The sequence below is a fragment of the Electrona antarctica genome, assembly GCF_951216825.1.
Source record: "Electrona antarctica genome assembly, chromosome: 5".
In the NCBI taxonomy this organism is placed as follows: Eukaryota; Metazoa; Chordata; class Actinopteri; order Myctophiformes; family Myctophidae; genus Electrona; species Electrona antarctica.
This window is the reverse complement of record NC_136810.1, coordinates 27,856,769-27,871,569: the sequence shown is the minus strand read 5'-3', so window position 1 is coordinate 27,871,569 and position 14,801 is coordinate 27,856,769. Positions and strand designations below refer to the sequence as shown.

Here is a 14,801-nt window from a genome sequence, read left to right as displayed (position 1 = left end):
ACACAGGCCTAATAAAGAACCAAGACCCGGGTCTTATTATTGATTGGTCAATGGGGGAACTGGAATGTGTTTGGATTGCATTTATGCCCTATACTGGCCGGGAATACGGTGCATTTGCACACATTTTATTGTGTACTACACCAGTGATTCCCAAACTTTTTCATGTAGAGGCCCCCCAAATGGGTCATGACCGAAAGAATAAGGTCGCGAAAACAAGGGGCCGGAATGAGTTTTCTCCGACGGGTGGCTGGCATCTCCCTTAGAGATAGGGTGAGAAGTTCAGTCACGTGGGAGAGACTCGGAGTAGAGCCACTGCTCCTTCGCCTGGAAAGGAGCCAGCTTAGGTGGTTCGGGCATCTGGTTAGGATGCCTCTCGGGCATCTCCCTAGGGAGGTCCTCGATGCACGTCCCACTGGAAGGAGACCCTGGGGCAGACCAAGGCGCAGATGGAGGGATTACATCGACTCACTCCCCCAGGAGGAAGTCACTAATGTTGCTCTGGAGAGTGAAGTCTGGAGCTCTCTGGTGGAGCTGTTGCCCCCGCGACCCGACTACGGATAAGCGGTTGAAGATGGATGGATGGACCCCCAAATTGACATTTATTAGCTCGCAGACCCCCATTTGAAGAGATAATGCCAGGGACACCATAAGATAAGATCTTTACGGCTCTAGCAGTGATTTTCAACCCGTTTAATTTCAGGGACCCCCAGTTTGACATGCATTATTTTACGGACCCCCATTTAATGACATTTCATATCTCTGGGACTCCCAATTTATACTATAAAATCAATGTCAATTTAACTCTGAGAGTGTACAAATTTAGCTGGGGACCCTGGAACTCCCTCAAGGACCCCTGGGGGTCCCGAGACCTCACTTTGGGAACCACTGTACTACACAATAAAATACAGGATGTTGCAGTATCATATAGCTGGACTTCCCATCCACATAGTTTACCAGAAAGTTAACATTCAATTACGTTTTACTCGACATACAGTTGCTACCTATAAGTAGCTACATCACTTTCATCACAGGTCTTTATGAGTGACCGGTATTCACCATTGGCTCGGTCATTTTATTGTCTATGCATGTTCGTCTGGTGTTAATTCAATAATTGTTTGTGTTTCCAAACTTGAGGAAACAGTCCGGTTTACTCCATTACTCCAATTTGCCCCACTCACCCCCACTGTATGCATATATTATTAAAGGGGCATACCACTCATTTTCAACATTTTACTATTTCATTAATATACCTTAGAGCTGGTGTGTGGAAATAATAAAAAAGTCCCCCCATTCTGTGTTTCCTAGAACTGTAGGTCTGAAAAAAATCATTAACATTGTGAATCACATCTTGATGACAAAGATGTGATTCACAATATTAATGATTTTTTCTCAGACCTCCAGTTCTAGGTATATTCATGACTGTTGAAAATGAGTGGTATGCCCCTTTAAAGCAAGTATAAAAACTCATATCACTAGCAATACCTGCACATATTATCACCAAATCTCTCTCTTTTTCACTCCTCTCTGAACTCAATACTTAATCTCTTGCCTTTTCTCTAGCCTTTGCTCGAATGTTTATGTCTCTATGTATTCCTCTGCATACAATGTCATTCCCAAAGCTCTTTATTCCTGTTACCTCTTTGTTCACCTTCCTTAAGCCTGATTTACTTCATCGTAAAATGGTGTCACTCGGCGGAAATAGCAGAGTATTTCTCACAAGGCGTCACGATGCAGTGTTGTGAGCTCGTAGATCTGCAATGTACGATGGGTATAAATTATGCATTGGATGCACTCATTGGGCCATTTGGACCACCACAGCCTTCCACGCCTGATCTTTGTCAAAATCCTGCAGCGTCACACAGGGCGCTTGGTGCTGAGGGGGGGAAACAGAGAGAGAGAACAGCGTTACACAGGGCGCTTAGTGCTGAGGGGGGGAAACAGAGAGAGAGAACAGCGTTACACAGGGCGCTTGGTGCTGAGGGGGGGAACAGAGAGAGAGAACAGCGTTACACAGGGCGCTTGGTGCTGAGGGGGGAAACAGAGAGAGAGAACAGCGTTACACAGGGCGCTTGGTGCTGAGGGGGGGAAACAGAGAGAGAGAACAGCGTTACACAGGGCGCTTGGTGCTGAGGTGGGAAACAGAGAGAGAGAACAGCGTTACACAGGGCGCTTGGTGCTGAGGGGGGGAAACAGAGAGAGAGAACAGCGTTACACAGGGTGCTTGGTGCTGAGGGGGGGAAACAGAGAGAGAGAACAAGAAGGGACGGGAAAGGAGAGATTGACATGACATGCACGAGTATATATATGAAGCTTAACGATTTAAAACCTTTTAAGTAATCCTTTTTTCCCCTCTATACCAAATCACACCAAAAATAGCAGATCTACAATCTCACTGGGAGTCTCATTCTCTCTCTCTCTCTCTCTCTCTCTCTCTCTCTCTCTCTCTCTCTCTCTCTCGGGAACCACTGCTCTAAAGGGCAGGTGTGTAAGTGTAATGTGTTGTATGTATACCATGGATTGTTGGGATGGGGACTGTATGCCGTCCTCCCACTCTGCAGCTCCCCTGCGCAGCTGACTCTTGTAGGCTGCACAGTGCACCACAGTGGCCAGAGTCAGAACTGCCTGCACCAGCAGCAGCGCCATCAGAATCAGCAGCAAGATGTCATAGGATTGCTGGGGACACACGCACACACAAGCGCGCGCGCACGCACACACACACACACACACACACACACACACACACACACACACACACACACACACACACACACACACACACACACACACACACACACACACACACACACACACACACACACACACACACACACACACACACACACACACACACACACACACACACACTAAATATTTTCCTTTCAAAGTAGCATAATATACTATACTGGTTCTCAAACTTTTATTGAGGGGCATTAGCCCCTCCTATTCCCAGCTTTGTCTGTTTGGGTGAACACAAACACGATGAATTGATTGGCTGATCACCCCATCGCGATGATTTGATTGGCTGAGCAAGGATAAAAATCACACCGTGTGAAGTGAGGGGCGCTAATGTATTAAGTCTAACTCATGTTGCTATGATTAGGTGATGTTATGATTAATGTAATGTAATGATGTAAAACAAACACAGACAAAACAGACATTAAACTCTCTTTAATGTTAATGGCATTTAATGTTTGTGTTAGCGACTAAACAAACATTAAACTCTGTTCATTGTCTCATTGCAGAAAAGTGAAGATGCCAAAAGTGATTGGCCGGAATGACATTTGTGATGATTTGATTGGCTGAGCATGGAATGTGATGTATGATGATCTATGACGATGTATGATGATAAGCGAGCACCTCATTTCACACAAGTGTGATTTTTTTTTTTTTAATGTTTTTTTTTGTGGCTTTCGCCTTTATTTTATATTTTTTATGGAGGGACAGACAGTAGGCTGACAGGAAATGGGGAGAGAGATGGGGGGTGACATGAAGGGGGCAGGCAGACTTTCCAACGTTGAAGCTCTGGGTCCTAGTGGTAGGAGGAGGGACTACAGGCGGACCCGTGGATTCATGACCGGGAAACCCCGTGCAGCTGGGCTTTAACGTTGAGCGCTCGGTTGCCCTACGTCACTCTTCCGGGTGCTTCAAAACGCCACTGAGCAACTTCCACTGACATGAATAGCTGGGGGGGCGGAGCTTCGCGCCAGTTCAGTCTCTATTATATATATACTCTATGGGTGACATGCAGTAAAGGCCGTCGGGATCGGGAGTCGAACCCGCGGCACACTGCCAGACTGGATTACCAGCCAAGGTGCCTGGACCGCTGAGCCACGGCCCAGGCCTGATTTTCTTTTAACATAATTTGTGTATACAGTGTACGTACTCAGGTACACAATTGTTCATTTCATAGATTTACTTTTAGCTGTTGTTTAATTTGATGCTTTGTATCGTCCCGTTGAACCTTGAAAAAACCTCTACAACTCACTTTTCTAAAAGCTAACTACATTGTGAGTTGTAGATTGACTATATATGTATGTTAGACTTAGAGGAAAAAAACAGTAAATCTAGCTGCTCCGGCCACGGTACGGTTCTGTTCTGTTCTGTTCTAGCCTCGCGTAGCGATACTAATATCACTGCGTGGGAATTAGTCTCGTCCCTCTCGGTGTCGGCCCTGGTTGGTTATAGCCTGGTTCCAGACGAATCTGGTTGGTTATAGCCTGGTTCCAGACGAATCTGGTTGGTTATAGCCTGGTTCCAGACCAATCTGGTTGGTTATAGCCTGGTTCCAGACCAATCTGGTTGGTTATAGCCTGGTTTCAGACCAATCTGGTTGGTTATAGCCTGGTTCCAGACAAATCTGGTTGGCTAATCACCATTTCGGCCGTGAAGTCCTCCCACAATTGAGAGGGGCCAGACTTCATCTGCCTGGGGCAATATGCATTGAGAGAGGCCAGACTCTATCTGCCTGGGGCAATATGCATTGAGAGGGGCCAGACTTCATCTGCCTGGGGCAATATGCATTGAGAGAGGTCAGACTTCATCTGCCTGGGGCAATATGCATTGAGAGGGGCCAGACTTCATCTGCCTGGGGCAATATGCATTGAGAGAGGTCAGACTTCATCTGCCTGGGGCAATATGCATTGAGAGAGGCCAGACTTCATCTGCCTGGGGCAATATGCATTGAGAGGGGCCAGACTTCATCTGCCTGGGGCAATATGCATTGAGAGAGGCCAGACTCTATCTGCCTGGGGCAATATGCATTGAGAGGGGCCAGACTTCATCTGCCTGGGGCAATATGCATTGAGAGGGGCCAGACTTCATCTGCCTGGGGCAATATGCATTGCAAAGGCAGATGAAGGGTGGCTACACAACGCCAGTTCTGTTCTGTCCAGTGGAGCCAGGCCATAAGAAGAAAAAAGAAAAAGAGTGGTTTGATTAATTTTCCATTCGCTACACTTGGTCTATTGATGAAGGTGTGTATGTGTGTTCATGTCAAGGTACGGGTTTGTTTATTTATATCCATATTAATACATTTTTCCATTAAAAACCTGCACTGTCCACATGTTTCACGCTGTCTCTCCAGTCTTTGCTAAATCGTTACTGTATCGATTTAAAATCATTGAATTGTATCGCATCGTATCGCCATGAATGAGACAATATTGTCCATGCATCGTATGGTCAACCATATATTATATTGTGATACGTATCGTATCGCTGTGGTGTGTGTGTGTGTGTGTGTGTGTGTGTGTGTGTGTGCGTGCGTGCGTGCGTGCGTGCGTGCGTGCGTGCGTGCGTGCGTGCGTGCGTGCGTGCGTGCGTGCGTGCGTGCGTGCGTGCGTGCGTGCGTGCGTGTGTGCGCGCGCGTGCGTGTATAATATATACACTGTATAGCTGGAGAAGCCCTGGGGGTCCCTGACCCGGACCGGACCCCACTTTGTGAAGCAGTGCTGTAGATGAGAGCAGAGCTCACCTTGGCCGTGGGCACGTCATGCAGGAAGATCTCTATGAAGCTGAGGACACTACAGGACAGGAAGCCAGAGGCAGAGAAGAGCAGGGGAGATGTCACACTGCTGATGGCGATCAGCACCTCCACCTGGGAGATGCAATATTAAACATTATGCTCAGTGGTGGAAAGTAACTAAGTGCCTTTTCTTAGTTACTTTCAGATCTACAAGCTCACTCTCTCTTTCTCTCTGAATCAGAGCATATTGTTACAGCCCGGGCTGTTTGTTCTTCCAACCCTCTCTATCTCAGAACCCTAAGTTGGTTCGGAAGTGGAATTGGTACCAAAAAATACAAAGAACGGAATTCTAGAAGAAGAAGTCACAGGACACACCATGGGGTTTTCTGTTATACTTTGGCTTTTGACAAACTACAAAGTACGCACGCACGCACGCACGCACGCACGCACGCACGCACGCACGCACGCACGCACGCACGCACGCACGTGTTCACACACAAATAATAAAGTAATGCATACTTACCAGACATTTGTTGGGGTATTCTGACACAACGTGACTTGCAATAGCACTGGGGAAGCACTGCAAGAGATTAAAGATCAGATTGTTGGGTCTGACCACTCTGTGTAATGTACCAATAAACTGTTCCAACAACTCAAAGAGAACAGAACTCAGAAATAAAATCAAACTGTTCTCTATTGTTCTGTATGCTTTGTGTCAACCACAAGATGACACAGACCTTCATCAGTATGCAAACACTGCTACATTTGGACACTGATGAAGGCTGGATAGCCGAAACGTTTGTGACTGTCATCATTTTATTTGATTTCCGAGTGAGACCCCCTTCTGTTCGCTTTGCGAGTTGAACAGTTGGTGATGATATAAATGACTGAAATCCTCCCCAATCAGGCGTTTTGATCTCACTTAATGGACACAGAATGAGCATCAGAATAATATGAACCAGAACAGCCTACATTTTAATGACAAAGCACAGAAGCAGAACTGAACTGAGTGTGCTATCTCCCTCCCACAAACACACCTATAAATACTTGACCACATGTCACTTCCCTTCCTTCCTACAGCATGTCCATTAAAGAAGAGAAATCCCACACATTGCTCTTGCTCAGCAACATTAAGTTAATTCAAACTCTAACGTTTCAGTCCCTCTAGAGCTTCATCAAGAGTGTCACAGAAATAGAATAGAAATAGCTTCACAAATATATGTAAAACCGCTAAATAAAGTTACAGTATAAAAATAAATAGATAGCATCATGCGTGCGTGCGTGCGTGCGTGCGTGCGTGCGTGCGTGTGTGCACGTGCGTGTCTAATCAATCTATACCAGACAATTCCAGACATGAACATGATGTGTTATTTGACATAATGACCTAGAGTAGACACTTAATTTGATTCTAGTTCCTGCATCATGTAAAACTTTCGATGGGGTTCATAAAGCTCATTCTGTCTATTCAAATAGCAGATGAACAGTGTTTTCTAGGGGCCATGGACAATCTTTTAGGCCCCATTTGAAGGGGCCTAACTAACAGGCTGCAGTGTTTTCTAGGGGCCATGGACAATCTTTTAGACCCCATTTTTCTTAACCACTTATGGCTATTAAAGCCCTATGGTGTCATGCAGTTTGACAAGTAGTGAAGATAGCTGATCTACAAGCTCACAATGTGATGCATCCTGAGCTTGTAGAATTTTTTTATTTAAAAATAAATAAATCAGGGATGAATGCATTGGACTGTGGAGGACCTCATAGGGATTGTCTTCACATCTTATTTTCCGTTTAGTTATGATTTCTACCACCAGGTGTCAGGCATGCATGGGGGCAAAAATGGCTCTCAGTTTTGCTTCCCTGTACTATTGAATATGATGATGAGCACGAGATTAACTTCTTAGACAACCTTGTTTATAGTCACTTTGGTTCTATCCTATCCTATACCATAAAAGCACTGACAAAAACTCACAAAATGGGCAATTCTTTCTCCCTATGCCACTCAAGATAATAAGTCTGCCTATATCACAGTTTACCTGTATGTATATGACATATGTAATTCCAATGTTCCAGGACAAGGCTGCTGATCTATGACGGTGTAAACATCCCTGGGTTGCACAGGCACATAGCTGCTTCGAAAAAGTATCACGTTGTCTTACCTTATCCGAGTCTAGAGTCAATTCTACAATCCAGTATTATTCACCCCTTGGCTGAGAGTTTCAATCAATCATTTGAAAACACTGGCACATCATAAAACACATCATGGATTCTGACCCAACACTGAACAAATATTTAACTGCACAACCTTGTATTGCCCACGAGGGGACCATCCAATCTGATAAACATACAGTAGGCTATGGTGCAGAGCCAGATCACTGACCCAGCACCAGTCTTTACACACACTATTCCTCACAGGATGTGGTAAATGCCAAGAATGCAATTTCTCGCACAAAGCCACTACTTTACTTTAAATCACCCATGAACAGGAAAACCGTTCAACAACAACAACTTCAACAAGGGTGTCATAATATGCAACACCAACAACGTGATATATGTATGGTATGCTCAGATGCCCATGTGGCCATACCTGGCATACGTCAGAGAAAATACCCTGTAGGCTACAAGACCACTTAATTAACACTTTCAACATGCAGTCCCCATTTTTTTTGACCTGACAGACAAGTGCATACATTTTAAGGGGATTTGAAAGTGATACACAGTGATACTCTATGTACAAAGCTACTGATATGGAGCTTTGTAGGCTACATATCGTGTGTGCATTTTTGCCAATGCATTATATGTTTTTTTATTCAGTACACAGTCAGACAGTTACTGACTGTGTCTAATAATGTTATTTCAGTCAGATAACTCACGAATAGATTGAACAAATATGTATTATAGAATGATAATGTGCATATTGAGCCCACCAGTGGTGCCCACATAGTAATGCAGTTTATTAACCCCTTGAGTATAGCTGCAAGCTACGTATCATGAGTGTATTATCTGTGGATCTATCTAATATGGGGATGGCACTGGCTCAGGAGGTAGAGTGGCCAATCTGGCCATATTGGAATCGGAAGGTTCCTGAATTGAACCCTGGCTCCTTCTGGCTTTGTGTTGAAGGGTCCTTAATTAAATCCTAATTTCTCCCGATGCACATGTTGTTACCTTGGTTTCTTCTGCCGTCGGTGTGTGGAATGCATGTGTGAATGAGTGCTCTACTGTATGAAGTATCTATGATGTATGACTCAGCCTGATCCGAGCCCCACTGACGCCCTTCATATAAAATAAAATGTACCGGTAAGTGGAAGAACAATGAATAGAGGAGGTAGTTCTTTTGCCTACAAAGTTGATCGATCCAGTGCCAAATTAGCTCTGGATTATCACACAAACAAACACACACAGATCCTTTTATAGAGAGCTACACTACACTACACTATACTCCTCACCCTAACAAGCAAAAAAATAAAAACAGAAATACAAAATCTGATAACATGGTACAGATTCCAGGCACTGCCTGGATATAATGAAAGCGAACTTAAGAGAACTTACAGCCACCAGGATCCAGAAAAAGGTGACAGACAGGTAGGGTCCGGGCAGCAAAGCGTCCATGTTGAGAGCAATGATCCCCCCAAACACAGCAGAGATTCCCACGATGATTTCAATCACCTGTTGAAAGACACTCCAATACATGGATGATATGATAGTGGAGCCTATGCTAGTATGCTTGGTTTATAGCCTACTTGGCTGCAGGCGCAATATCTCACTCATCAGAGCTGAAAGCTTGGGTTTCCGTACTCACAGAATAGGCCTTAAGGAGTCGAGTGGGGAAGATGGCAGGGGTTAAAACCACTGGCCTGTCATACCTCACCGGCTGGATGGAAGGGATGAAAGGAAGATTGAGTGGGATGCAAGTGATTAGATGGAGAGAAGAGAATATATGAAACACACACACACACACACACACACACACACACACACACACACACACACACGCTTGTTTTATGCTTGTTGTTACTCCGAATTATTTCTTTAGATTTAGATACTGAGATTTGTACTATTCTCCTAGGAGGAACATTAGTTTTTGTATGCTTGCATACAGAAATGACAAGAACCCTATACAGTACATCTCTCTATCTCTAATCTCTTTCATTCCAGTGCACTCCAGTGCTCATCGTGCTAATTTAACTCTCAGACTTCCATTAACACTCAGGATATGTGTGTGCACCTTCCTATGGCTGCAGCAGTCCTCAGCGGAGCGGGCCGACAGGATGACAGCGCTCGCCATCAACACCTCCAGTACAATCATCAGGATGAGGTTAAAGTTGATCTGCACAGGAGAGAGATAGAGACATGTAGGAAAGAACACGCAGAGAGGGTAGGAGGGAGGGGGGGAAGGAAGGAAGGAAGGAAGGAAGGAAGGAAGGAAGGAAGGAAGGAAGGAAGGAAGGAATGGACGATATAATGTAAGCAGAAGGAACAGTACAGGCAGGCAGTGGGCTAAATGAAGGAGGAACCATGCATTTGTATGAGCTGTGTTGTATGACAACAAATAACCTGTGCAATAACTGCTGCAGCAACAAGAAGGGATAGACTTGAGTTTACTCAATGGATAATATCATATAGAGAATATAATAAGATTTACATTGACAGCAGAGGGGTTCAGAACCAGTTTACAGCCAAACCAGACTAGGCAGGTAGTCGTCACGGCAAAGGTTGAGACGTACACCACCTGGAAATCTGAGACCTTGGAATGACAACAAAGATGACATTAGAAAAGTATTAATAACCGACTCCTCAGAGAAACTTCTATGAAAGACCTACAGAAACATGTAAAGGAGAGCATCAAACATCGTTGGTGACACTTCCCACCTCTCTCACAGCCAGTTTTCCCTCCCACCGTCAGGGAAACGATCCAGAAGCATGCGTGCCAGAATGGCAAGGCTGCGAAAACAGTTTGTTTCCCCAGGCAGTCAGACTTCTGAACTGTCTGAGCGAGAGAACAGCTTGCCCTCTCTCATTAACCACCACTACACGCACGCACACTCACACACACGCTTGTTTTTATGCTTGCTGTTACTCTTAATTATTTCTTTAGATTTAGATTCTGAGATTTGCACTATTCTCCTAGGAGGAACATTAGTTTTTTTATGCTTGCATACAGAAATGTCAAGAAACCTACATCTCTCTATCTCTAATCTCTTTCATTCCAGAGGCGTGTGTTATTCACTTACTGCCAAGTGTCTGTTCTTGGCGATGGCAAAACTTGCAACTGCTGCAGGAATGCCCTGTAAAAAATATACAGTGACAAGCAGCAATGAATGGCACATCATACACTTGGCGTGGAACTGTTGAGCTGTTTAGCACCAGTGGCTATGTTTGACAAAACAGTCAAATGTAAACTCAACAAGCTACAATGTGAGCTTGCTATCACAATTTTGTCAAGAGAAATGAAGGTGTTGCAATGCAACTGGTGCCTGCATTGTTCTGGTTGTGAGCTTTCAGATTGTCTATTTTTGGTGCACAACACGGCACATAATTAAATATATTTTTTGAGACACATATAGGCCTAATAGGGTATTTGTTGTGGGCATGGCCAACTCCGCCTTTGTCTTGGAGGTGCAAACAACAAAGGTTATCAGCACAGTTCCGCCTAATGGGCAGAAGTGCTGAAAACCTGTCTAAAATAAAGCGGACAAACTCACATTATGTTGATTCCCTTGTATTCACACTTATTAGGGCAGCGCTCCTCTAGGGACCACTGGTGGGCCCTGAGGAAATTGTAAGTGGGAAGTCCACAACACTGGTTAATAATACTCAGCTCCACTGTTTACTGCTTCAACGTTTCCATCTTCTTCAGGTATAATAACATATTATTCCAACCCGATGGACACGTTGAAGCAATAAACCAGTGGAGCTGACTGAGTATTATAACCAGTGACTATATTTTCCTTCCTGTATACCGTTTGTCCAGCACCTGGGCTAGAGTGGATGTGCATGCACCATCACCCCTGAAATTGTGAAAAGTGGGCCCCCAAATAATCAGCAAAACACTATGATTTTAACAATATAATATTAAAAGAATAATGCTATTTATTCTCTAAACCCTTGAAAATGAGTTCAAGGTTGGATCAATGATAGTTCCATTGATCCAGCTCCCCCACAATCAATTGATCATTAAAACAAACTGAAAATAGAAGTAGAGTGTTCATTTAGGGGAAGAAAACGTTAGAATATTATGATTTATGAAGATACTGTATTGTACATGTAGGTTTCTGCCCGACAGCAACATAAAATCAGGCATTGCAGTCATGTGATGGTCACTTACAGAGCCCGCAGCACAGCGCAGGTAGTCCATGGCGACAGGAAACACATTGCCCAGGTACAGAGAGAAGCCAGCTGTGATTAAAAGACTACCCTGAGGACAAACACATACAATACATGCAACTAACACCCATACAGTATGCATGCATGCAACACTATACACACCATGCAAGCAAGCTCACACACGCTTGTGCGCGCGCACACGAGCACGCACACACGCACGCACGGCCGCACACATGCACACACAGAATTCCTGTACGATCCAGGCCCACACAACAACAGCAGCAGCAGCAGCAGCGTGTACACTGCTGACAGCATTATGATCATTCATCATCAGCAGCCATGTGCACAAGCATTAATCAAGAATACATTCTGTATTTATGTAGCCCACACTTGAACTAAATGGCCCTTAGAGATATATCCAAAACAGCGCTCTGATGTTCAAGCCCTAAATGAGTTACTATAATAGCATCAACATCTATTTAACCACTCTAAGCCTATGTATATATAACAGGATAGTTAAAATTAGCCGTGAGCTTGTACAGTAAATCTACTATTTAATACATAAAAAATCACACGTGAAGTAAGGGGTGCCTTTTTGTTGTTGCTTTTGTACGTCACGGGGGTCCATATACTACAGAAGAATATGAACCAAATGTTTGTTTTAAGCGTGCCCACCCGGGGCGTCATGTGTGTTTGTTTCTTGTGAAGCTTTTTCAACATTGGTAACAGTTGTACTCTTTCTTTCCTTTTTTCCATTCTGGCTCTTTTCTTCTATGAATTCTCCGGTGCTGTTTCAATTTACTGTTTTTTTGTTAAGCTTTTCCCTCAATGGTTACAGTTGCACTGTTTCTCTCCTTTATCCATCCTGGCTTGTTTCTTGTATGAAACAAGATTAGTTACACACAAGATGTATTTATATAGGCCACATGACGTCTTACGTTGTCATAGTGTGCCCTAAACAAACAGTAAAGTCCATAGACTTGGCTGCCATATGACGTAATCTTCAAAAGCCATCTATTGGACACAATTATTACTGTACTCCCCTTTTGGTTGGTTTGGTTTCTCATGCAGGAGAGTGTGAATGAATATAGTGCTACTTTCACATGACACTGTTTTTGAGTGGTGCAAACCACTCCAACAACCAGCTTTGTCTGTATCTATGTTTGTGTCTATGTATGTGTGTACCTGTACGTGTGTGTACCTGTACGTGGGACCCAAAAAAATGAGCATGGTTACTATGGTCACTGACATTACGTCAGACCACAGCTGATCAGGCTATATAAGACCTTGCACCACTCAGTTCACACGGGTGTGATTTTTTTCTAACTATTCAATGTGGAAAAACACAAGAAAATTCCTTGTTGCCAAAAAATAATCAAACATTTTAAAGATCAGGGTGCTATGGTTTTTGTTTAAGCTTTGACATTTTGTGCAGAATGGCTTGTTATACACAGTAAAATCCTCAGTGTTCACTTATGCATTTGTAACTCTGAGAGTGCATCTATAGTCCGGCAGCCAGGGGTGTGGAGTGGGACATTTTTTGGCCTAAAATATTGTCTATACATACATTCGTGAATCTACCTGCTGACCGGCTGTCATCATTGAGCAATTTCTGTCATAGGGGGTTATATGTGACCATACCATTAACAACCTATATAAGGCAAAACATTCAAAATGTAATTATGGTTTAAGTAGCATGTGTCAAACTAAGGGGGTTCTGAATAGCCGTAGCCGTGGCTATGGCTGTTTTTAGCCCAAGGAGTGTGCTTTGTGCTTGGAATGGATTCAGAATCATGAAAACCCCCTAGTTTGACATGTAACATACTACTTGTCTTAAAGCATAATGAACATTATGACATGTTTGCCTAATGGTATGGTTACATAGCCTCGGAGACCACATGCATTTTCCTTTCAAAAGAAAAGAAAACTCTTAATTAGGCTCATCTGCTGCAGGTGCGTCTAGTTTCTGCCGGCTGATCCTGCCATGCAGAAGATGCCTATGCCATAGGTCTCTTTCAGGCTAGGTTACAGGTGGATTCATGAATGTATACAGACAATATTGTAGGCCAATAAAAAAAACGATACCAAATTTCCCACTTTGAACAAAAAAAAGTATGTTGGCTACCGGACTATAAGGGTCCATTTGGTTCCATTTGTACACTATCAGAGTTTATACAAATACAGAGGATTTTGCTGTTATGTGGCTAAATGTATAGCCAACAATCTCTCACCCCTATGAGGACACTGTAGAGCCAGGCCCTGTAGCTGAAGCAGGGGTGCCTTAGGGGCTCCGGCTGGGACAGCTGCAGGTCACTGGCCCTCACGTCCACTGTGTAGCTGTCCCGCTCCAGACTCCTTCCCCTGTTGCCTCGCCGTTCCAGCGTCCCACCGAGACTCTCCAGGGTGTGCCTCTCGAGTGTGGGCCTCTCCAGCATGGTGGGCCGCTCCATGGTGGGCACGTGGCTGTAGGTGAACTCATCTCTGGCTGAAAGCTCCTCTCGATGCATGGCGGAGGCTGGAAACATGAGTCTCCCTCACCAGGAACCTAGCAGGTCAGGCATGTACAGTATATATACACGTTTGAGGACCTACTTTTAGCCCTAAAAGAGGTGCATGGGGCTCACAGTTGGTTGGACGATCCGTCAGTAGGCCTACATACATGATTACAAGGTCCATAAACAACAGAAAAGGCTTGCACACCGACATATGAACGTTGAAGCAAAAATATCGAATCAGTTAGTAAGTTAGAAATGTGCAGAAAAAGAAGTGGACGTTTTGGCCATTGGACCATCATCAATACGGAATGCAGGTTGCCCATGCTGGCTTTAAGCAGGCAGTAGCCCTATTAAAGGTAAGTTAACACTGGTAATGAAGCTCATAGAAGGCACACGGTGCTATCAATCAACCCATTACCACTGTTGAGGCCCAAGGGTGCAAGAACATGTACACGTATAAACAACCCATACAGGCATGTTTGTTTGCTGTATCATACAGCAAACAAACATGAATCAATTCA

General features: G+C 44.2%; 1 protein-coding gene across 1 annotated transcript; it reads right to left on the bottom strand.

Annotated features, from left to right (window-relative positions):
- Positions 1 to 1,792: 1,792 nt before the first annotated feature.
- Positions 1,793 to 14,292, bottom strand: mlc1 (modulator of VRAC current 1; the record flags this gene model as incomplete). Its single annotated transcript, XM_079500946.1, has 11 exons — positions 1,793 to 1,873; positions 2,512 to 2,673; positions 5,471 to 5,593; positions 5,985 to 6,041; positions 9,011 to 9,127; positions 9,261 to 9,332; positions 9,687 to 9,788; positions 10,104 to 10,205; positions 10,693 to 10,746; positions 11,787 to 11,876; positions 14,017 to 14,292. The coding sequence occupies 11 exons, from the start codon at positions 14,290 to 14,292 to the stop codon at positions 1,793 to 1,795; spliced, it is 1,236 nt and encodes a 411-aa protein (XP_079357072.1).
- Between the last annotated feature and the right edge of the window lie 509 nt (positions 14,293 to 14,801).